The sequence below is a fragment of the Triticum urartu genome, chromosome 4A (assembly GCF_056163025.1).
Source record: "Triticum urartu cultivar PI428250 chromosome 4A, HENAU_Tu73, whole genome shotgun sequence".
Classification (NCBI taxonomy): Eukaryota; Viridiplantae; Streptophyta; class Magnoliopsida; order Poales; family Poaceae; genus Triticum; species Triticum urartu.
Genome location: NC_141876.1, coordinates 489385830 through 489408583, shown reverse-complemented (window position 1 = coordinate 489408583; position 22754 = coordinate 489385830). Strand labels below are relative to the sequence as shown.

The window sequence follows — 22754 nt, the reverse complement described above, 5'->3', positions numbered from 1 at the left end:
AAGGGACTGGCCACCCTGACTCAAAACCAGGAGAGCTTGGAGAAGATCGTGGAGCAGAAGTTCTATGACTTAGATGTGAAGGTCACTGAGATCCAGTTAATCATTGAGCAACTTCAGGATGAAGTGCAGGAGAAGAAGGGCAAGACAACCACTGATGCTTTTGCTAGAGTGCCCAGAGGTCAGAGCTCTGCTGCTATGCCTGTTCCAGACACAAGAGCAACTTCATCTGCACCAGTTACAGCTTCAGTGCCACCAGCTCCAGCACCTACTCCCCCAGCTCCATCTATATCAACTGACGCATTCATCCTTGGAGTTATGTCTACACCACCACCTGAAGACCAAGCCTGAGTGACGATTTAGCACTATGCATTTTTATGAACTTTTTGGTAACTTGTTGCCAAAGGGGGAGAAAATGTATAGATCTTAGGCTTCGAGAGAGAGTGTTGCTTTTGTTCTCTCTTGCGTTTCTCCTTGGTGGTTGAACTTTATTGTTTGCTTGGGTGAGATACTATATACTTTCTGCTTGTGTGTGATACTTGGATGATCATGTGTTTGATCATATGCTACCTTAATGCTTGTTGGATGACATTATCCTTTTATATTCCATATGATCACTCACTTTGCTTGGTCATGAGTGCATGTATTTTAATTATTATCATTTTGAGCGCTCCACCAAGATGCATGTGACATGGAAGAGTAACCCATGATCCTAACTCTTTGTGCATTTGCAGTCCAAATCAAATCTTAAACTATGCACAAATTTAGGGGGAGCTCTTGCTTTTCACATACTTCTCAAAGCGACAATATTTTTCACTCTTATTATCATTTGTCAAAGCTTTGATATATATGTTGTCATCAATTACCAAAAAGGGGGAGATTGAAAGTGCAACTATCCCTAGGTGGTTTTGGTAATTCCTAACAACATATAGCTCATTGAGCTAATGCTATTTCAAGATTAATATCTCAGGAAAGCTCAATGATTGGCATAGCATGGATGAGAAAAGTGGACCCCTCAAAATGCTAAGGACAAAGGATTGGCTCAAGCTCAAAGCTCAAGACTCTACATTCTCCATTTTAGTGATCCAAGATCACATTGAGTCTATAGGTAAAGCCAATACTATCAAGGAGGGATGAGGTGTTGCTTAATGAGGTTCTTGCTCAAAATTCTTAGTGATATGCTCCAAAACCCTCAACTACTTTCTCACATCCACATATGACCTAAACCAAAAGTCAAACTCGGCCCCACCGATTCTTCCTATCCGGCGCCACCGAGTTTCAAATGTCATAGCCACTGCCACAAACCCTAGGCAAATCGGTCTCACCGATAGGGATCTCGGTCTCACCGAGATGGGGTTGTAATCTCTCTGTTTCCCTTCGTAACATTTCGGTCTCACCGATATAAGCGATCGGTCCCACCGAGATTATAATGCAAACTCTCTGTTTTCCCTTCGTAACGTTTCGGTCTCACCAAAATGAGCGATCGGTCCCACCGAGTTTACCTAACCAACTCTCTGGTTAGCTTATTACCAAAATCGGTCCCACCGAGTTTGTGTAATCGATCTCACCGAGATTACGTTATGCCCTAACCCTAATCATATCGGTCCTACCGAGTTGCATGTTGGTCCCACCGAAAACCCTAATGGTCACTAGCTTTGCTGAATCGGTCCGACCGAGTTTAACTATTCGGTCCCACCGAGATTAGCAAGTTGTGTGTAACGGTTAGATTTTGTGTGGAGGCTATATATACCCCTCCACCGCCTCTTCATTCATGGAGAGAGCCATCAGAACGAACCTACACTTCGAACTCACTTTTTCTGAGAGAGAACCACCTACACTTGTGTTGAGACCAAGATATTCCATTCCTACCATATGAATCTTGATCTCTAGCCTTCCCCAAGTTGCTTTCCACTCAAATCTTCTTTCCACCAAATCCAAATCCTGTGAGAGAGAGTTGAGTGTTGGGGAGACTATCATTTTAAGCACAAGAGCAAGGAGTTCATCATGAACACACCATTTGTTACTTCTTGGAGAGTGGTGTCTCCTAGATTGGCTAGGTGTCACTTGGGAGCCTTCGACAAGATTGTGGAGTTGAACCAAGGAGTTTGTAAGGGCAAGGAGATCGCCTACTTCGTGAAGATCTACCGCTAGTGAGGCAAATCCTTCGTGGGGGATGGCCATGGTGGGATAGACAAGGTTGCTTCTTCATGGACCCTTCGTGGGTGGAGGCCTCCATGGACTCGCGCAACCGTTACCCTTCGTGGGTTGAAGTCTCCATCAACGTGGATGTACGATAGCACCACCTATCAGAACCATGAAAAAAACATTTGTGTCTCCAATTGCGTTTGAATCCTCCAAACTCTTCCCTTTACATTCTTGCAAGTTGCATGCTTTAGTTTCCGCTGCTCATATACTCTTTGCATGCTTGCTTGAATTGTGCTAAGATTGCTTGACTTGTCCAAAGTTGCTAAAGTCTGCCAAGAACTAAAATTGGGAAAAGGATAAGTTTTTATTTGGTCAAGTAGTCTAATCACCCTGCTCTAGACATACTTTCGATCCTACACCCAATTATCTTATCGTTTCCTTAGGAGTCAAGTAGACCTCTCTATATAAGAAGAGGAGATGTATCGATCTAATAAATCAAGAAGCAATCATTATTTGCTCGGCTTCCCTTAGGGAGCCGGGAGACCTAACCCTAGCCGCCTCTTGCGCCGTTGTCGCCTCTTCTCCATAACGCAAGGACGGCGTCCAGCCCACCGGCCGTCGCGCCCTCGTCCTCGTCCTCCTCCGTCGTTCCCCCTACAATCTCCGCCCAAGAACTGGCATAACCTTAGCTCCTAACACCTTGGTATCAGGTAGCTTGGGTCCGATCATGTCTGCGCCACCACCCACCCCGCTGCTGCCCACCTTGCCGCTGTCCACCGCCGCCGCCCTCTCCATCGCGCCGCTGGCGCTTCCCGCCGCTGCGGTCGACAACTCCACCGCGCCGCTCAGCTCCTCCGCGGGGGCCTCCACCGGCCAGTCGCTACCCGTGACCGCACCACCTGTTGGCGTCTACTTCCCGGCAAAGATCATCGGGGTCCTTAATGACCCCGTCACTGCCGTCCAGGGCATCCGCCTCTACCTGGCCGGGCCTTACGGGCAGCCGCCGCCATGGCCGCCAGCCGCCGTGACCGGGCCAGCCGCCCTGCCCTGGTACGCGGCCACCACGGCGCCGATCGGGCCTCTACACCACCACTGGCCCGGTCAGCCGCCGCCCACCATCGCCCCCTACTGGCCGCAGTGGCCGGGCCCGGCGATCGCTGCGCCTCCGACGCCTCCCGGGTCCGAGCAGCCGCCGCCCTAGCTGTTGGCCCCACCGCCGCCCACTGCCACGCCTCCATGGCCACAGTGGCCGGCCCCGGCCCTCGCTGCGTCCCTCACGCCACCCGGTCCGTGCCACCGCAGCCACAGCTGCTGGTCCCGCCACTGCCCAGCACGGGGCCCGGGTCACCCACAGAGGGAGGCGTACCAATCCAGCAAGTGCGCTTCCCGCCGTCGTTGCCCCCAATACCGTCCTGGCTGACCGGATCATCGCCGCCACCCGTCTACATGTCGGCTGGAGACCCGCCGGCACCCACTCTGTAGTTCGGTGATCCCTCTGGCTCGGCCGGGCAGTCCATGGGCCGCAGCCATGCTGACCGGGCGCCCCAATCCTCGCTGATTCGCACCTCCGAGCCAGTCGGCCACGCCGCTCTGACTCGGACACCGCCATGGTTTGCCAAACTGGACATCGCCACTTATGACGGTATGGAGGACCCCCTCAACTGGCTCAACCAGTACGAGCAGTTCTTTCGCGGGCAGCACACCGTTGCCTCGGAGCGTACCTGGCTCGCATCTTACCACCTCCGCGGCGCGGCACAGACCTGGTACTACGCCCTCGAGCAGGATGAGGGCAGCATGCCCCCTTGGGAGCGCTTTCGCGAGCTCTGCCTTATTCGTTTTGGGCCACCGATCCGCGGGAGCCGCCTGGTAGAGCTAGGCCGCCTTCCCTTCACCTCCACGGTTTAGGACTTCACCTATCGTTTCCAAGCACTGGCATGCCACGTGTCGGGCGTGACGAAGCAGTAGCGGGCCGACCTCTTCGTCGGTGGACATCCAGATCACATCCGCGTGGATGTGGAGCTTCGGGGACCCCAGGATCTCCAGACGGCCATGTACTACGCCCGCACGTTCGAGCGCCACGTGATGGCCATCCATCAGGCATCACCGTCCCGGGCCGCTGGGCCGCTACCCGGGCCGGATGTTCCCGCGCAGGGTCGGCTTGCTCAGACTTCCGCGGCACCCCTCGCCGCGACCGCGGCGCGCCCATTCCGCCGGCTCACCTCAGCCGAGCAACTCGAGCGTCGCCGCCAAGGGTTGTGCTTCAACTGCGACGAGCTCTACACGCCCGGCCATGTCCGCCCTCTTCTGCCTGGAGGCTGCAGACTACATTGAGGAGGACGTCTTCGCCGCCGACCTGACCGACCAAGCTGTCGCGAAGGTGTTCATCACCTCGAGGAGTTCAACAAGAACTTCCCCATCTTACAACTCGAGGACGACTTGTTTCTGCAGGCGGGGAGAAGTGTGTCATATTAGGGGCTTAGCCCAGTGGGTTGTGGCCCAAGTTATCTTATCGTTATTAGGGGCTTAGCCCAATTATCTTATCGTTTGCTTAGGAATCAAGTAAACCTCTTTATATAAAGAGAGGAGATGTATCAATCTAATCAAGCAAGAAGCAGTCATTATTTGCTCGGCTTCCCTTAGGGAGCCGGGAGACCTAACCCTAGCCCCCTCTTGCGCCGCCGCCGCCTCTTCTCCACCATGCAAGGATGGCACCCAACCGCCGGCCGCCGCATCCTCGTCCTTGTCCTCCTCCATCGTTCCCCTACAATCTCCGCCCGAGAACTGGCAGAACCTTAGCTCCTAACATGTGACCGAAAGAAAAATTCTAAATTTGCCATGTGTAGAAAAAATATTAAAAACAACATATGTAAAATTTTCCATCTGACTGTTAGAAACATTTCCAAAAATTGCCATGTCATATGCACCAAAAAGCAAGTAATTTGCCATCTTAAAACATGAAATTTATTACCATATGGACATAACAAAAATGTGTAAATTTTGCCGCGTGGCATGTTTAAAAAAATCATAATTGTTTCCCAGTTTCAAATAATATAGCATGGAAATTTTTATATGTTAGAGCACGGCAAGTTGTAAATTTTTGTTTCCCTGTATTTTTCTGTACTATAATTTTTTTGTTTATGGCTTTTAGAAAAAAAGACATTAGTCAATGCCCTAGCCCGTTTTCCCATGTGCTGTTTGGGCCAACTCAAAGCAGGATAAGAATGGCCCAATTACGCCTCCAGCCGACGATGCTTTGTTCTTGGTGCAGTCTCTTTACTAGACACAGCCATCTCCCAGGACTCCTGCTGCGGGTGATCCTCCTTTGCTCCTGCTTCTGCAATAATGAGCAGCAGCGTTATACAACCTAGTTACAAAATTTTGAGATCAAAAGTGCATCATGGCAAAGGCAAGTTAAATCAAATACCTGAAAACTCAAATATTTCTAGACTTAGCCCGTGAAGTAAGCCCTCGCGTACTTTGCCACAGTATTTGATCTCCATAGAGGGCAAATCGACACAAATTACGTGACCATCAAAACGTTGGCCAGTTGGTAAGTAAAAGTTTACCAGATTATGATTGCAAGGATCAAAAGTAGGATATGATGGTACAAACTTCGGTAGATGACTTGAAGAATAGCTTGTGCCTTCCCAAAAATCTGCAAATTTCATCTCGCACTCTTTTACCCACTGCCCATCTCTCCAACTCCAAGTCTTGACATAATCTTCACATTGATGTGACTTGATACCATAATCACAGAAAAGATCGTCTTTCCTAAAGATATGGACAAACCTAAGTTCTCCTGTGCTGATGCTGACAAAACAATCTTCTTGTCTGTACCCATCCTCTAAACATGCTGTTGGAACTGGGATGAACCCAAGAGCAGATTGGTGATGGTCAAGATCATAAGAGAGGATTCCACAGCACAAATCCACCCACCAAAAACTATTTTCATTGGCAAGCACTGTACGAATGTCCCAATTCCAGGAAGTAAGATCATCAGGGAGAGAGACACTCTTAGTTTTCCATTCTCCTGTTGACGTAGATAAGATGCATACACATGGCGGACCTTCAGTTGCCATACTCCTTTCATATACGGAAGAAGACCTTGCAGTTGTCAATGGCATGCCTTCCTTCAACACAGCCACTGTGTAATGACCACTCTGATGCAGGAGGCCAAAATTAAGGTCAGGACCACCAGGAATCTCAAGAAGACGAGATATAACTGGAGATGGCACATCATTCTTAAGCAAAAAATAATCGTGATAGAAATAAGGATAGGTCTTAGTATCAACAATAGCCTGCATCAGAACAGCATTGTAACAAGATGCCAGGGCTTCAGCATGCAACCTCTTTTTCACACCGTCACGAAAAACGGTGCTGGTGGGGGTAACAGCCACTGCATCATCCTTCTTAAGAAAGAGATGAGAAAAACCAGGCAGTGTTAAACTGTGGTTTGGTGGAAACTGGCTCAACGCATCTGGTGCATGGCCTATCACTTTATATAGGGTACCAAGGGGTACAATACAGGTACAAATACAGTTGTGGTACAATATACAGTCTAACACCCTCCTTCAATCTTAACTGTGGCCTGAGGTACTCAGTAAGTTAAGATTGTGTCTACAACCTATGAACAAAGGAAGAGACAACGGTTTGGTGAAGATATCAGCAAGTTGATCCTTGGAGGAGATGAACTTGATCTGCAGGAACTTCTGTGCAACACGTTCTCTCACATAATGATAATCAACTTCGATGTGTTTCGTTCGGGCATGAAATACCGGATTCGATGAGAGGTATGTGGCACCGATGTTGTCACACCAAAGGACAGGAGGCTGACTGTGATAGATCTTCAATTCTCGAAGAAGGGACTGGACCCAAATAAGCTCAGCAGTGGCATCAGCAACCGCCTTGTACTCAGCTTCAGTGCTACTCCGAGAAACTGTAGCTTGTTTCCGAGCACTCCAGGCGATCAGATTAGGACCAAAGAATACGGCATATCCCCCCGTGGATCGCCTGTCATCTGGGTTACCAGCCCAGTCCACATCACTGAAGGCCGAGAGCACACTAGAAGGCGCCGGCTTGAGATGAAGTCCATAAGAGGCAGTGGAGCGAACGTACCGCAGAATACGTTTGACGGCAGTCAAGTGAGGCTCTCGAGGAGCATGAAGGTACTGGCAGACACGGTTAACTGCATATGAAATATCAGGCTATGTGATGGTGAGGTACTGAAGAGCCCCAACAAGGCTTCGGTACTCGGTAGCATCATCAGCGGAGAGGAGATTCCCATCTGGAGCAGAAATAGGCACAGTGGAGGACATTGGAGTAGTAGCAGCTTTGCACTCCAACATGGCAGTATGTCGCAGGAGATCCTGAGAGTACTTCTGCTGAGAAAGAGCAAGACCATCATGTGGATACGTGACCTCCAGACCAAGAAAGTAATGAAGTTTGCCCAGATCCTTGACAGCAAAATCAAAACTGAGAGCCAGAACCAAACAATCAGTCGCCGCAACAGAGGAGCTGACAAAGATGATATCATCAACATAGACCAGAATGTACATGGTGACTTCTGGTCATTGAAGAATAAATAGTGAAGTATCAGCAGTGGAGGGCACAAATCCATGAGCACGAAGCGCAGATCCCAGCCGAGCATGCCATGAAGAAATGCATTCTGAACACCATGAAGAACACCATGAAGAAATGCATTCTGAACATCCAATTGACGAAGAGACCAACCTCGTGTGACAGCGAGTGATAGGAGCAGCCGAATAGTGGTTGGCTTAACAACAGGACTGAAGGTATCCTCGTAGTCAATACCATATCGTTGCTTGAAGCCCTTAGCAACCAGCCGAGCCTTGTACCGCTCAATAGAACCATATGCGTGTCGTTTGACCTTGAAGACCCATTTGGAATCAATGACGTTGATACCTGGACGGGGAGAGACCAGCTTCCAGGTGCCATTCTGACGAAGAGCCGGAATCTCGAGGTCCATAGCAGCACGCCAGTGAGGAATACTCATCGCTGCTTGATAGTGTCGAGGTTCCGTAGTAGGGTCTGACTGCGCTTGAGCCAAGCAGGCAGCAATCCATGCAACAGTGCCATCCGTGTATTTCTTGGGCCGGTGAATACCACTCCGGCTACGTGTATGCGGCCGAAGAACCATAGGAGCTGGAGGCGGGTCCGCCGCTACCTCGTCAGAAGAGGCAGGCGACGGTGCAGGAGACGGGCTCCCGAGCGGCGAGGCCGCATGCGGGGCAGGCACAGGCGAGCCTGGCCCAGGCGAGGAAGCTGACATGGGTGAGGCGGGCTCAGGCGAGGTCGGCCCAGGTGAGGCAGGCGGGGGCGACACGGGCGGTGAAGACCGCTCAAGCGAGGCGGGAAGCAGGAGAGGCCCACTGCCAGCCAGCCGCGCGGGCGACAAAGCGGCTGGGACAGGCGGAGCCGAGGAGGCGGCCTCGGGGCACTCGCCCGCTGCATGTCCCATGCAGCGATCGACGACGCCGTCATCAGAGGCAAGTGCGGGCGACGCCGGTTCGTCAAGTAGCTTGAGACGAGCGCCACGTCCGGTACCTGCATCGTGATTAGGCAATAACACAGGTGACTATGCAACATCCTCAAGTTGATCAGGCGAAATAAAGGAGCTATGAGTGGATGATGACAACGATGAGGAAGATGGCAGATTCGAAAAGGGAAACAGATTTTCGTCGAACACGACATCACGAGAAATATAGACTCTATTTGTTGGAACATGAAGACATTTGTAGCCTTTGTGAAGAGCACTTTACCCAAGGAAGACGCACTTTTTGGAGCGAAACTCAAGCTTGCGGCTGTTATAGGGCCGAAGGTGCGGCCAACAAGCACAGCCAAACACCTTGAGAAAAGTATAGTCAGGGAGCTCATTAAACAGCAGTTCAAGTGGTGTCTTCATTTTTAATACTCGAGTAGGAGTTCGATTGATCATGAAACAAAAGGTGGTAAAAGCATCACTTCAAAACCGAAAGGGCACGGAGGCATGAGCAAGAAGTGTAAGACCGGCTTCAACGATGTGGTGGTGCTTGCGCTCAATGGCACCGTTCTGCTGATGTGTATGTGGGCATGAAACACGATGAGATATCCCAAGCTTATTAAAGAAATAATTGAGGTTGTGGTATTCGCCCCCCAATCTGACTGAACATGAATGATCTTATGCTTGAGGAGTTTCTCAACATGCAATTGAAATTGTAAGAACGCATGAAACACGTCAGCTTTGCTTTTTAGGAGATAAAGCCACATAAAGCGACTGTAGGCATCAATGAAGTTGACATAATATTTATGACCACTGACAGAGGTTTGGGCAGGGCCCCATACATCCGAAAACACAAGCTCTAATGGAGTAGTAACAACTCGAGATGAAGACACAAACGGTAACTGATGACTCTTTCCCTGTTCACAAGCATCACAAACTTCTAATGTTTTATTACTAGATGACGTAGGGAGCTCATGTCTATGCAAAACATGGCTAACTATGGGAGACACAGGATGCCCAAGCCGGGCATGCCAATGAGACACCGACGTGCGAACAGCGCTGAAGACCTCCGGAAGGGATGGCGCCTCCAAGGCATACATGCCCTGATGGATGCGACCTCTAAGCAGAACCATCCGCGTGGCTCGATCCTTAACCAAGAGATGAAACGGGTGAAATTCACAAAACACATCATTATCATAAGTAAACTTACGAACATATAGTAATGGACGAGTGACAAGTGGGACGCGAAGGACATTACGAAGGCGAAGGCGACGAGGGGCACTAGACTGAAGGGAGGCCTGACCAACATGAGTAATGGGCATACCTGAACCATCAGTGGTGCGGACCTTGTCACGGCTGCGGTAGGGCTCCAGCGCCTGGAGTCGAGAAGCCTCGTTGGTCAGGTGCTCCGTGGCACCCGTGTCAAGGTACCAAGCGGGATCGATCGGATACGACAGCGTGTACCCGCCTGCGTCGGGGTGGTTACCGCCAGGGTGGCCAGCGGAACTCTATTCGGCGATGGCAGCTTGCTTCTCGTTGCCGTGCCCGTCGTTGCCGATGCCAAGGAAATCCTCTTGAAGCGACGGTGGCAGCGAGAGGCATAGTGCCCGTGGATGCCACACAGATGGCAGTCGACGTTGGGGCGGCCGCGGCGAGCGGTGGTCACAGGAGGGCCATGGGACGGCGGTGATGGAGGGGGCTGGCGGCCACCACCTCCCATGGGTGGGCCAGTAGGAGGACGAGGTGGATGATGGCCACCAGCACCACGGTAGGCGGCGTGGGCCTGAGGGTCATTCAGCTGCATCTCGGCATGGCGGGCGTCAACACGTTGCTCGGTGGAGAGGAAGCGTGCATACAAGTCCCGGGAGGACAGGGGCGTCTCACGACCCCGCACCGCCTCAACCAGGTTGTCGTAGTCCTGATCGAGGCCCTGAAGAACAGAGTCAGTGAACTCCGTATCACGAAGCGGCTCCCCGATAGCGGACAGGGTGTCGGCGATCGTCTTGATCTTGTTGAAGTAGACGTGCGTGGAGGAGTCGAGCTTCTTGCACTCGACGAGTTGTTAACGAAGAGCCGACGCGCGAGCCGAGGAGTGGGCCGAGAAGCTGTCCGCCATCGTCGCCTAGACGTCAAGGGATGTGGCGGCGAACACCACCAGCCCAGCAACTCCTTCTGTCAAGGAGGACTGGAGCGTGGACAGGATAGCCTGGTCATGTGCGACCCAGGCGCGGTACGCCGGGTTTTCGGCCGAGACCCGGGCGCCGGTGGCCGTGACCGCAGGGATGAGGCGGGGCGGACACGGGTGGCTCCCGTCGACGTAGCCTTCGAGATGGCGGCTGCGAAGGAGCGGTAGGATCTGCGCCCACCAATACAGGTAATTATCCTGCATGAGGCGCACCGTGATGAGGTGCGTGAGCTGATAGGGACCATTGCCCGGGCCGTCGGCGGCCGGGGATCCAGCCGGGGCGACGACATCAGCCGCGGTGGAGATGATGGGTGCCTCGGACACGACCGAGTAGGGGCCGAGGAACAGTGAGGCCGGGGCGCCGATGGAGCCAGGGGCGGCACCACGCTGAACGGCACCAGCCGCGCCGACGCGGAGGACGGCAGCGGAGGGAAGAACCCTGGAGCGAACTACGACGAGCCGAGGTACAGAGGGCGCGAGGTGGTGGACGTGGCCATCTGGCTCGTGGTGCTGGCAGCGAGGATCGCCGCGAGTTGGGGCGGGATGAAGGGCGCCACCGCGGGCGATGTTGCGGAGGCGGGCAGGGCAGCGGAAAAGGCCGAGGGAGCGCCAGAGGAACTCATGGCGATGGCGATCTTGGCGGCGGCGCAGCAACCTAGGAGGCAGCGGCGGCGGCCAAGGACAGGAGGCGGCGGCTAGGGTTGTGGAAACCTAGTCTGATACCATGTTAAACTGTGGTTTGGTGGAAACTGGCTCAACGCATCTGGTGCGTGGCCTATCACTTTATATAGGGTACCAAGGGGTACAATACAGGTACAAATACAGTTGTGATACAATATACAGTCTAACAGGCGGTGCTTCAGTGCATAATGATATTTTAAAGTTTATACCTTCACTCGTCTCTGCACCTATCCATATTTTGTAATCAGTGCCCAGTGATGATGTTTCTCCATACACAAGACAGTCGAGAAATAACTTTGGCTCATTTTGCTGTAATACAGTCAACGGAAGAACAAAGTTAGAGCAGTAATAAGATTATAAAGGACCAATTAACAAACTTTTCAATGTAGTATGCTACATGACGTATCAAGGCAACATTTAGCCACTTAAGCCCTTGGAACATCGAGAACCTTTGAGAACTCAAATATTCGGTGTATTAGAGCCCATATCTAATATAAAAAGCGTAGAATGCATCGGAGGTCCTAAAAGTATTTGAAGTGTGTCAGCTGGGTCCTATAAGTACGAAAATGCACATTTGGGTCCTAAATTTAGATAAGTCTACGCCCACGTGAAGCATTGACTGATGCCACATAGGTTCTACTTTGCCCAAAAAAAGACCCTGAAAATTATATACTCAAATTTAGAATGCCCAGCCACCAATGCACACAACCACCAGTGACTTCTCGGCTACGTCTGTCACCTTCTCTCTCCCTAGGTGGTTAAAAGCCCCGTAAATTAATTTTAGGACTTTCAATGCGTTTATAAGAAATACTTCAAATCCCATATCAAAAAACACTTGCAAATTAAAAGAATCAAGAGTGCCATACTGTCGGCGTTTTGGGAACGGGGTCCCCAGACTTGCCTGCCTGCGACCCGCGGCGTGGCTCCACCAGTGGTCCTGTACGGCCCATCTTCACCAGCAAACACTCAAGACCCTTGCGAGGGGCCAAACCTCGCGAGGCGGATGACACAAGACCTCCTCGGGGGCGGCTTCACCAGACTGGCTCATGAGGGGCGGAGAGATCAAGGCCAGGAACACCTCGCAAGGTTTGCGTGACGCAAGCCATGACGACTGGAGCCCGAGGCATCAGGCAAAGGTTTCCATATCGGTGCAACGAGACCAAGACCAGCAGGACAGAAGGAGGTCACCATGGAGCCCAAGACGGCGTCACCACCAGAGCCTTTGGCAAGCGAAGACTACTTTTGTCAGGATAGCTCGTACTAACTGTCCTTCTTCGAGTTGGCCGTTGTGGGATCCCTTACCGCTCAATATTTGGGAAGAGGACCAGGGCCTCTATATATAGGACTAGCCACCACCATAGCAAGAGGAGGCTCATCTCATCTATAGAGACCATCCCCAACCACTCAAGCTCACCAAGCATAAGAACACCTCTCCTCAGGAGGCTGTTCTTCCCTTGCAATTGTTCATCCTCAGCCCAAGAGGCAATCCACCACACCGCACTAGAGTAGGGTATTATACCACAACGGTGACCCGAACCAGTATAAATCTTGTGTCTCGTGTTCTTTGGGTCCGTCGAGCTAGGCCATAAGATCGTGGAGTGTGCGAGCCAGAGAGGGGGAGAGATCTTTGAGTGCACCCCAGTGTTCGAACCTCAAGGGTTTTGCTGGAACCCGAAATCCGACATTTGGCGCGCCAGGTAGGGGTGCGCCGAAGCTCTCCCCCCCCCCTCCCGATGGCCTCGCCACTCCAACCAGCTCTCATAGTGTCGCCACTTCTCCGACTGGATCGACGGGCGCCCTCCATAGTGCCGTGGGGCTCCGGGCCTTCACCCCCGCCCTGCGGCAGGTACAGTGGCCGCACAAGTTCAAGCTGGAGATGCCGCCCTGTTACGATGGCGCGGCGGATCCGGCAGCCTTCCTGCTAGTGTACGAGGAGACCGTCTTGGAGGCCGGGGGCGACGGTAAAGTCATGGCCAACTGGCTCTCAATGGCCCTGGCTGGTGTACCGTGCGTTTGGCTTCTCCATCTGCTGAAATCTTCTGTGGCCTCCTAGAAGGAGCTGCGTGACCTCTTTATCGCGCGCTTCGGAGGACCAACACCCCCCGTCGTCGCGGCTCTCCTCGGTGGCTCGCAGGTGCCGCCCTCAGATCGTCACGTCAAGCTGTTCTTTCGCCAGATCAGCGTCGTCTCCACGTGGCAGGGCCCCCCCGGGTTGGGCGGCGCCCAAGGCCGACCTGACCTTCAACTCGGGGGATCACCCAGTCACCACCGTCGGCTCGGGTGTGCTTCCGATGCTTTGCACGCCCACCATCTGCAGCATAGCCGTCACCAAGACCCTCATCGACGACGGCGCCGGCCTCAACGTGCTCTCCATGGAGGCTTTCAGCCTCCTTCACGTACCACTTGAGCGGCTCCACCCCAGCAAGCCTTTCTCCAGGGTCGGCGGCGGCTCCTCCGACCCCCTGGGGCAGATCCGCCCCCCCCCCATGACTTTCGGCACACGCGACAACTACCGCACCGAGCTAATCAACTTCGACATCGCCCGCATCGACTTTCCATACAATGCCATCCTCGGGTACCCGGCATTGGCCCAATTCATGGTAGCTACCCATCCTGCCTACAACCTCATGAAGATGCCAGGAAGCAAGGGCGTCCTCACCGTGGCCGGAGACACCAAGGAAGCCGTGGCGGCCCTCAAGCTAGCCTTCAGGGCCACGGCGGCAGCTTGCCCGGTCGACAAGGCCGTGCCCAGAACCAAGAGGGCTGCACCGGCCAAGAAGAAGCAGCTATTCACTCAAGGTCAAGCCAGGATGAAGCAGATACCTGTCGACGCGGACGGGGCCTCTAGCGCTACCTTTACCATAGGTGCCGACCTCGCTCCAGATCAAGAAAAGAAGTTGGTGGACTTCTTGCGAGCAAACAAGGAAGTATTCGCCTGGGAGCCTAAGCAGCTGGTTGGGGTCCCGAGAGGAGTGATTGAGCATCATCAGAGTGTGTGTCCCAATGTGCGCCCTGTGAAGCAGAAGACGAGGCGACAATCCACGGAGAAGCAGTCTTTCGTCGTTCAGGAAACTCGCAAGCTGGAAGCAGCAGGTGTCATTCGCGAGGTTCGATACCCAGAGTGGCTGGCGAACCAAGTCGTCGTGCCGAAGAAAGGAGGGAAGGAACGCATGTGTGTCGACTTCACCAACCTCAACAAGGCTTGCCCTCAAGACCCGTTCCCGCTGCCGCGCATCGACCAGATTGTCGACTCCACTGCGGAGTGTGATCTGCTATGTTTCCTGGACGCATTCTCAGGCTACCACCAGATCAAGATGGCGGTGGAAGACGTGAAGAAAACAACTTTCTTGACCCCATGCGGGTTATAATGCTACACTTGCATGCCATTCGGACTGCGCAACACAGGAGCGACCTTCCAGCGGCTGATGCACATCGCCTTGAGGCGGCAGCTCGGGAGAAACACTGAGACCTACGTCGATGACATTGTGGTAAAGTCTCGGGAGGCGAGAACTTTGATTCAGGACCTGGAGGAGACCTTCGCGAGCCTGCGCCAGGTGGACTTGCGGCTCAATCCGGAGAAGTGCGTATTTGGTGTCCTTCCGGTAAGCTGCTAGGCTTCCTCGTGTCCCATGGAGGGATCGAGGCCAACCCGAAGAAGGTCAAGGCAATCGAAGACATGAGCCCACCGCAAAACCTCAAGGAGATGCATAAGCTCTCAGGCTGCGTGACTTCATTGGGGCGCTTCATCTCCAAGTTAGGGGAGCGCGTCTTGCCATTCTTCAAGCTGATGAAGAAGAAGAGTCCGTTCAAGTGGACCCTCGAGACTGACCTGGCATTTCAAGACCTCAAGAGATACTTGACCAGCCCGCCGGTAATGGTGGCACCTCGTCCTCGCGAGCCCTTGGTACTCTACCTGTCTGCCACACCCCACTCCGCCAGCGCGGCGCTGGTGGCCCTCAGAGAGGAGCCCCCAGTCAAGGACCCGCAAGATGGAGCCGCCAGGCCGGATGAAGCTGCACAATACCAAGGCGATGCTCCTGAGATAGCGGCTGCCCCGGCCAGTCATCAAGCCTTAGGAGCTGGAGACCCACAGGAAGCACCTCGGTCCCCGGGAGCCAAAAACTCCGTCAGCTCTCCCAACCCTTGTCGAGCACCCAATATACTTCATCAGCAAAGTGCTGCGAGATGCGAGGGCACGATACCCCATGCCTCAGAAGCTCTTGCTCGCACTCCTGGTGGCCTCGCGCAAGCTGCGCCACTACTTTCAAGGTCACCCCATCAAGGTCGTTTCAGCTTACCCGTTGGAGAGAGTGCTCAGAAGCCCCAATGCTGCAGGAAGGGTCGCCGAATGGAACATCGAGCTACAAGCGTTTGACTTGGAGTTCAGCACAACCAGGGTCATCAAGGGGGTTGCACTCGCCGGCTTTGTGGCAGAATGGACCGATACCCCGGAGCTCAAAGCGGGCGAGAACCAATCCCTCTCGCCAGGGAGCAAAGCGCCGAATGGCTGGGTTATGTACTTCGACGGCGCGTTCGCGCGCCAAGGCTCGGGGGCTGGAGCCGTGCTCGTCTCGCCCACTCAGGCAAGCTTTACTACGCCGTGCAGCTCTATTTTCAGCGGGGCGAGAAGGTCTCCAGCAACATCCCAGAGTACGAAGGTCTCATCGCTGGCCTCAAGGTTGCGGTGGCCCTGGGGTGAAATGCCTCACCATCAAGGGAAACTCGCAGCTCCTCGTCAACTTCTCCAACAAGGTGTACGAGCCAAGGGATGAGCACATGGAGGCGTACCTCACGAAGGTGCGCAAAATGGAGAAGCAGTTCATGGGCCTGGAGCTACAACATGTGCCCCGTGGCATCAACAAAGAGGCCGACGACATCGACAAAAGAGCATCCAAGCGGCAACCCCAAGAGCCTGGCATCTTCGAGAATCGGCTCTTCAAGCCTTCGGCAGCACCTCTGCCTGCGGAGCAGGCGCCACCTCAGGAGGAGCTCCCCCAGCCACCAGCCTCGGGAGCCCCCGCCTGCGGCCCGACCTCAGGAGCGTGCCTTCTCTTAGCGCTCAAGCCTCAGGAGGGGTGCTGGATCGAAAAGTTTAGGGTGTACCTGACGCAGGGTACGTTGCCAGAGAAGGAGGAAGACGCGGAGCGTGTGGCCCGGCAGGCTACGGCGTACTGCATCCAGGACGGTGAGCTATACAGGAAGCGGCCAAATGATGTTTCTCTATGATGCATTTCCAGGGAACAGGGGAAAGAGTTGTTGGCCGACATACATGGCGGGGACTGCGGGCACCACTCGTCGTCACGCACCCTAGTCCGCAAGGCTTTCCGCAGCGCGTTCTACTAGCCCACGGCACTCAACGACGCGGCCGAGCTGGTAAAATCCTGCGAGGCCTGTCAATTCCACGCCAAGCAGATCCACCAGTCGGCTCAGGGCCTCCAGACTATCCCGCTCTCATGACCGTTCACGGTCTGGGGCTGGATATCCTAGGCCCATTTCCTCGAGCGCCCAGAGGTTACCGCTACCTCTACGTCGCCATTGACAAATTCACCAAGTGGGCGGAAGTGGAAGTCGTCCGCACCATCCCAGCTGGGTTAGCAGTCAAGTTCGTCAAGGGCCTCGTAAGCCGATTTGGGGTCCCTAATTGCATCATCACCGACAACGGCTCACAGTTCACTAGCAATCTCTTCAAAACATATTGTGCTAACCTTGGAACGCAGATCTGCTACGCCTCAGTGGCGCACCCCAGGAGCAACGTCCATGCCGAACACGCCAACGCGGAGGTCTTGAGGGGTCTCAAGACTAGGACCTTCAAGAAGAAGCTCGAGGCCTGCGGCAGGGGCTGGCACGACGAGCTTCAGTCCGTGTTGTGGTCCATCCGCACCACTGCCACCAGGCCGACAGGCGAGACCTCGTTCTTCCTCGTGTACGGAGTAGAAGCGGTTCTCCCACATGAGGTCAGGCATCGCTCCATGCGGGTCCGGGCGTTCCATGAAACACAGCAGAACGCCATGCGGGGGATGGACCTCGTGTTGGGGAAGGAACGCCGCTGTGAAGCCTTGCTCTGAGCTGCGAGGTACCAGCAGGCACTGCGGTGATACCACTGTCGCAGCGTCCGCTTCAGGACGCTCGAGGTGGGTGATCTTGTCCTAAGGTGGGTGCTCTCTAGGGAAGGGCTACACAAGCTCTCACCCATGTGGGAGGGCCCGTTTTGGGTTGCCCATGTCTCCAGACCTGGTGCCGCGCGCCTGGAGACGCAGGACGGGATCCCCATCCAGAACGCCTGGAATATCCAACACTTTCGGAAGTTCTACCCATGAAGCAAGGCCCGGTGCCTGTGAAGCAAGGCCCAATGCCTGTGAAGAATCTCCGCTCGTGACACTCTCATGTAATAATGAGTGGGGCTGTACACGTCCCAGAGTCTCAGGAGTGCCGCCCTCGGGCCTCGAGCGCTCCCTCCCACGCCTAGTGGCAGCACTTAGCTCCGCGCTGGTGAGAAGACAAGAAGACTAGACTAGGTGCCGGACGCGGCTTTTCATTTGCTTTCCGCAGTTGGTTCGCCCCCTTTTAGTAAGAATTTGTTTTCTGGTGTTCCTTGCTGGCATGGTTCCATTGCCGCCTTCCTGCTCTCAGTTCCTCGTTTTTGGCATGTACTCTCCCTCGCGTGCCTCGCGAGGGGGCTGGACAGGCACCCTCATGAGCGTTTTCATTTTCCTGTCTTTCGCAAGGCACCCTCACTCGAGCTCGCAAGCTGGCGCACCCCTCTCAATCCGTGCCCCCCGGGTACCACGATGCGAAGCATTGGGTCATGGCCGACAATGCCTACGACCAGGATTCGGAAGAATAAGGATTCCCTAACGAATTTTTGCAATTCTCAGGCGCCTTCCGAGCACAGGAGGCCTCATCAGGCATTGAGGAACGCGCGTCTCGCAAGGCGGAACCTACTTCAGGCGCATCAAGCTCAGTTATTCCTACGCGCATACATAAAACATGACGTTGCAACACAACACGGGAATGATAAACATGGCACAGCCACTTAGAAATCATAATTGTTGCACGCCCCAGCAGGGCCCCATACTTGTCTCTCTCTTAATGCAGGAAGGAAAGGAAGAACGAAACAAAAGCGGAACGTGCTCCCACGGCAGGTCGCAAGGACGGGCCCGTGTCGCTCTCCTAAGCTCAGCCAGACTCGTCCTCGCGCTTCACCAGAGCACGGCGACGAGACGACCCGCTTCCACCTTCAAAGCGGGCGCGGGGGCGTGGCGGTTGGTCTTAGCCGCCGCTGCTGGAGCTATCGCCGGAAGAAGAGTTGCCGTACCTGGACGAGACTTGGCCGGCGCTGAGGGCGGGCCCGTCATCACTCTCATCATGGCCATCGCAAGGCCGAGCACCTCGTCGCTGTTGTTGTCCTCGCGGCAGTACCCGACGCGGCGACCATCTTCCCCAAATACCCTCACGAAGAGGGTCGCGTCGCCATCGTAATTGAAGTGGAGGGCACACCGCCTGCCAAGTCCGCGCGCGGGCGAACGTCTACCAGCCGCGAGCCAGGACTGCGTTGCCTGCGGCAGAGACCTCGACCGTGACCCACGAAGCCTTGCTGCAGCAGCCATCCGCCTGTAGCCGAAGACCGCTGGCACCTGTGGCTGGCAGCTGGCCGACAAAGAAGCGCGGGAGCTGAAGCCAAGTGCCGGCCGGATTCTCCGACCACACGATGAACTCCGGCAGCACTTCCGCCAAGTGGAAGCGCGGCCTGGGCGGCCGCGCGACCATGGGACGCCTCCCTTCATCGATAAGTCTACCACGACTCGGGCGACCACCACCGCGCGAAGAGCCGCCACCACGGTCACCAGGGGCCACGGCGGGGGTCGTAGCGTACTTGCGGGGACGTCCGCGCTCCCTCTTGGGCAGCGGTGACCCAGGCCCCTCCTGACGAGCCTTCTCTTTTTCCGCAGCCGAGAGCCTTTTCGCAGGCGCCATGGATGTCACTGTCGGCAAAGAAGCAAGGAAGAAGAAGAAGTGAGGGAAGCAAAGGAAGAGATGGGTGACAGGGGCTCCGCCCCACTTTCGATTTATAGCCAAGGGGAGGCCAACCGCTGGCCTCCATGATCTAAGGTAATAATGATCTTTTTCTGCATGCAGCAAGGACCTGTCAAGTCGGGTAGTTGCCGAGGCGGCGTGGGAAAGCGGAGACACCCACGTCCAATCAATCGCCATGCATCAACCGTGGCCGTAGGCTGTTGGGGCCCGCGGCGCTCCGCACTTGCCCCTTTGGCTTCGCCTCAAAGCCAAGCCCAAGTGCGCCTTGGGCCCGGGGGCTACTGTCGGCGTTCTGGGAACGAGGGTCCCTAGACTTGCCTGCCTGCCGCCCGCGGCGTGGCCCCACCAGCGGTCCTGTACGACCCATCTTCACCAGCAAACACTCAAGACCCTCGCGAGGGGCCAAGCCTAATGAGGCGAACGACGCAAGACCTCCTCAGGGGTGGCCTCACCAGGCTAGCTCATGAGGGGAGGAGAGATCAAGGCAAGGGACACCTCGCGAGGTTTGCGTGACGCAAGCCATGACGACTGGAGCCAGGCGGGCACCAGCGCGCACAGTGTCCTCTTTTCCTCTTTGGTGCTAAAGGGGCAAGCGCAGGTGAGGAGTCCCGAGGCATCAGGCAAAGGTTTCCATATCAGTGCAATGAGACCAAGACCACCAGTACAGCAGGACAGAGGTCACCGTGGAGCCCAAGATGGCGTCACCACCAGAGCCTTTGGCAGGCGAAGATTACTTTTGTCAGGATAGCTCGTACTAGCTGTCCCCCTTCGAATTGGCCGTTGTGGGGATCCCTTCCCGCTCAATATTTGGGAAGAGGACCAGGGCCTCTATATATAGGACTAGCCACCACCATAGCAAGAGGAGGCTCATCTCATCTAGAGAGACCATCCCCAACCACTCAAGCTCACCAAGCACAAGAACACCTCTCCTCAGGAGGTTGTTCTTCCCTTGTAACTGTTCACCCTTAGTCCAAGAGGCAATCCACCACCGCACTCGAGTAGGGTATTACACCACAACGATGGCCCAAACCAGTATGAATCTTGTGTCTCATGTTCTTTGGGTCCGTCGAGCTACTGATGAGGACATCCCGGCCATGGATACCACACCAACAATCATCAAAGGTCCAATCACAAGAAGTCGCACAATGCAAATACATGATCAAGTGAATGCTAACTTAAGTTTATCATTTGACCATGAAATCATGGTTGTGCCTTCACCTGCTTTGTTGTTGGTTGTACTCAGGTGCAATATCGAAGAAGGCCAAACACATTTCAGTCCGTGCAAAACAATGTTTTATGGCGAAGGAACAAAGTTAGGAATTCATGAATAATGAGTTGTCTGCTGAAGAAACATTGTTCCAATTCTGACGAAACAATGTTTTGTACGAGTTTGCATATTCCAACTTGCGAAAGGTTTCCAGAACTCGAGTTTGCTGCTGAAGGAAACATTGTTTGACTCCAATGAACAATGTTTGGTCGGGAACTGCCAACCACCTCCAACGAGAGTATTCCAGAAGCTAGCTCATTAAGTCTTGAAGCCATTTAGTCAAACAGAGCTGGTTCCAGAAGCTAGTTCTCTTTCACACCTATCCAGGGGGGTTGTCCCGATTATAAGTAGGCTAGCTCTTCCCTTCGTCTGAGACTTTTGCCATTTCTATCAAAGACCAAAGACATAGACTCCTCCTGAGATTGGAGAGCTCTTGTTATCCTTATTCTCGTGATTCCTTGCGAAATTGCTCCTAATTCGTGCTCCACGACTAGATCGTGTTGTGTGGATTAGAGTTTGTGGTTTCCCTTGTGGATTGCACCTATCCCGTGCTCCACGACTTGAGTGTGGTTGTGTGGGGTAGTATTGCGGGGTGTGGATCGGCGAATGTTCGGATTGCAAGCTTCGGTGAGCCTCCTCCTCGTCGGGTCATAATCTCTTAGTTTCCATTTTCCGGCTGCTTGCGGCTAGTTATCCCCATCTATTTATCGATCCTACGCCGTGAAGATCGGACCTCCCCTTGAACTCCCTCTTCTCCGAAGACGGGATCGCATCATCTGGTATTCAGAGCAAGGTTTACATGGTAGGATCTGTATCCTTTTAGCTAGATCTATCCTTTTTAGTTTAGTTTTTCCCCGTCCTAGAGTCCAAAGCCAAAAAGCCACACAAAAAAATCCAAGCATTTGTTTGCTGAGATCTAGTTGTTTGCTATCCTCTTTGTGTTTGCACCAAGTTCTATCCAAAGTTGCTGATGTTTTTCTTTTAGTCTTGTTGCTGGATCTATTGTGTTGCAAAAAAAAGGAGAGAAAAAAAAGCGAAAAAAAGAGTGAAAAAAGAGCAAAAAAAGAGAAGAGAAAGTGTTGAGTAATTGTGCAATCATATTCAGTTTGGTGAGAAATTTCAAAAGTTGAAGTTGCAAGTGTTGTAGCTCAAACGTGCTGCAAGGATCTACAAATTTTTTTTGTTCATTTGGTTTGCATCGATTGGATCTCAGCACTAGCCCTCCCTTTTTACCCCACCCAGATCCACCTACACTACAAAAAAAATACACTTCCATGATGATGCGTGTTTGTCACAGTAGGTCGCTTTTTTGTCATGCATGTACATCCATGACAAATTTATGACAGAATCAAGATAGTCATACATGTGCTGTCGTAGAAGTGTTCCATGACATTACCAAAATTATCATCATGGAAGTGTCCAATTCCATGGCGATAAATCGCGCGTCACAGAAGTGCTTTCGTCAAGGGTGACCAACATGTGGCATCCACCGTAACGGAACGTCGTTAAGCTATCGGGTCGGGGTTTGGATCTGATAACCCGTTAACAGCCCCGACCAATGGGGATTTTCCACATGTAAAATCATCATTGGCTAGAGGAAACACGTGTCGGCTCATCGTCAGGACAGACGTCATCCACTCACTGGACAGCAGGCGCCTATGATACGTCGACACGTGGCACGGCCCAACAAGTTTAAATGGGTCAGCCCAACTAAAGGCCCAGAAGATTTTGCGGACCATAATGGGCCGGCCCAGCTAAAGGCCCACGAGATTTTGCGGACCATAATGGGCTGGCCCAGCTAAAGGCCCACAAGATTTTGCGGGTCATAATGGGCCGGCCCAGGTAAAGGCCCACAAGATTTTTGTGTGCCGTAATGGGCCAGCCAAGGTAAAGGCCCACAAGATTCTTGCGGATCATAATGGGCCAGCCAGCTAAAGGCCCACGAG

The 22754-nt window shown here is 53.6% G+C and overlaps 1 protein-coding gene across 1 annotated transcript in view; it reads right to left on the bottom strand.

The window, feature by feature from the left end:
• Positions 1-5372: 5372 nt before the first annotated feature.
• LOC147976264 (uncharacterized) overlaps positions 5373-22754 on the bottom strand; it is a 57592-nt gene continuing 40210 nt past the window's right edge. Inside the window, exons 3-4 of the mRNA XM_087520799.1 lie at positions 11717-11816; positions 5373-5476 (exon numbers count right to left, since the gene is read on the bottom strand). Coding sequence (XP_087376925.1) covers positions 5373-5476; positions 11717-11816 — 204 coding nt within the window. The remainder of the gene's footprint in view (positions 5477-11716; positions 11817-22754) is intronic.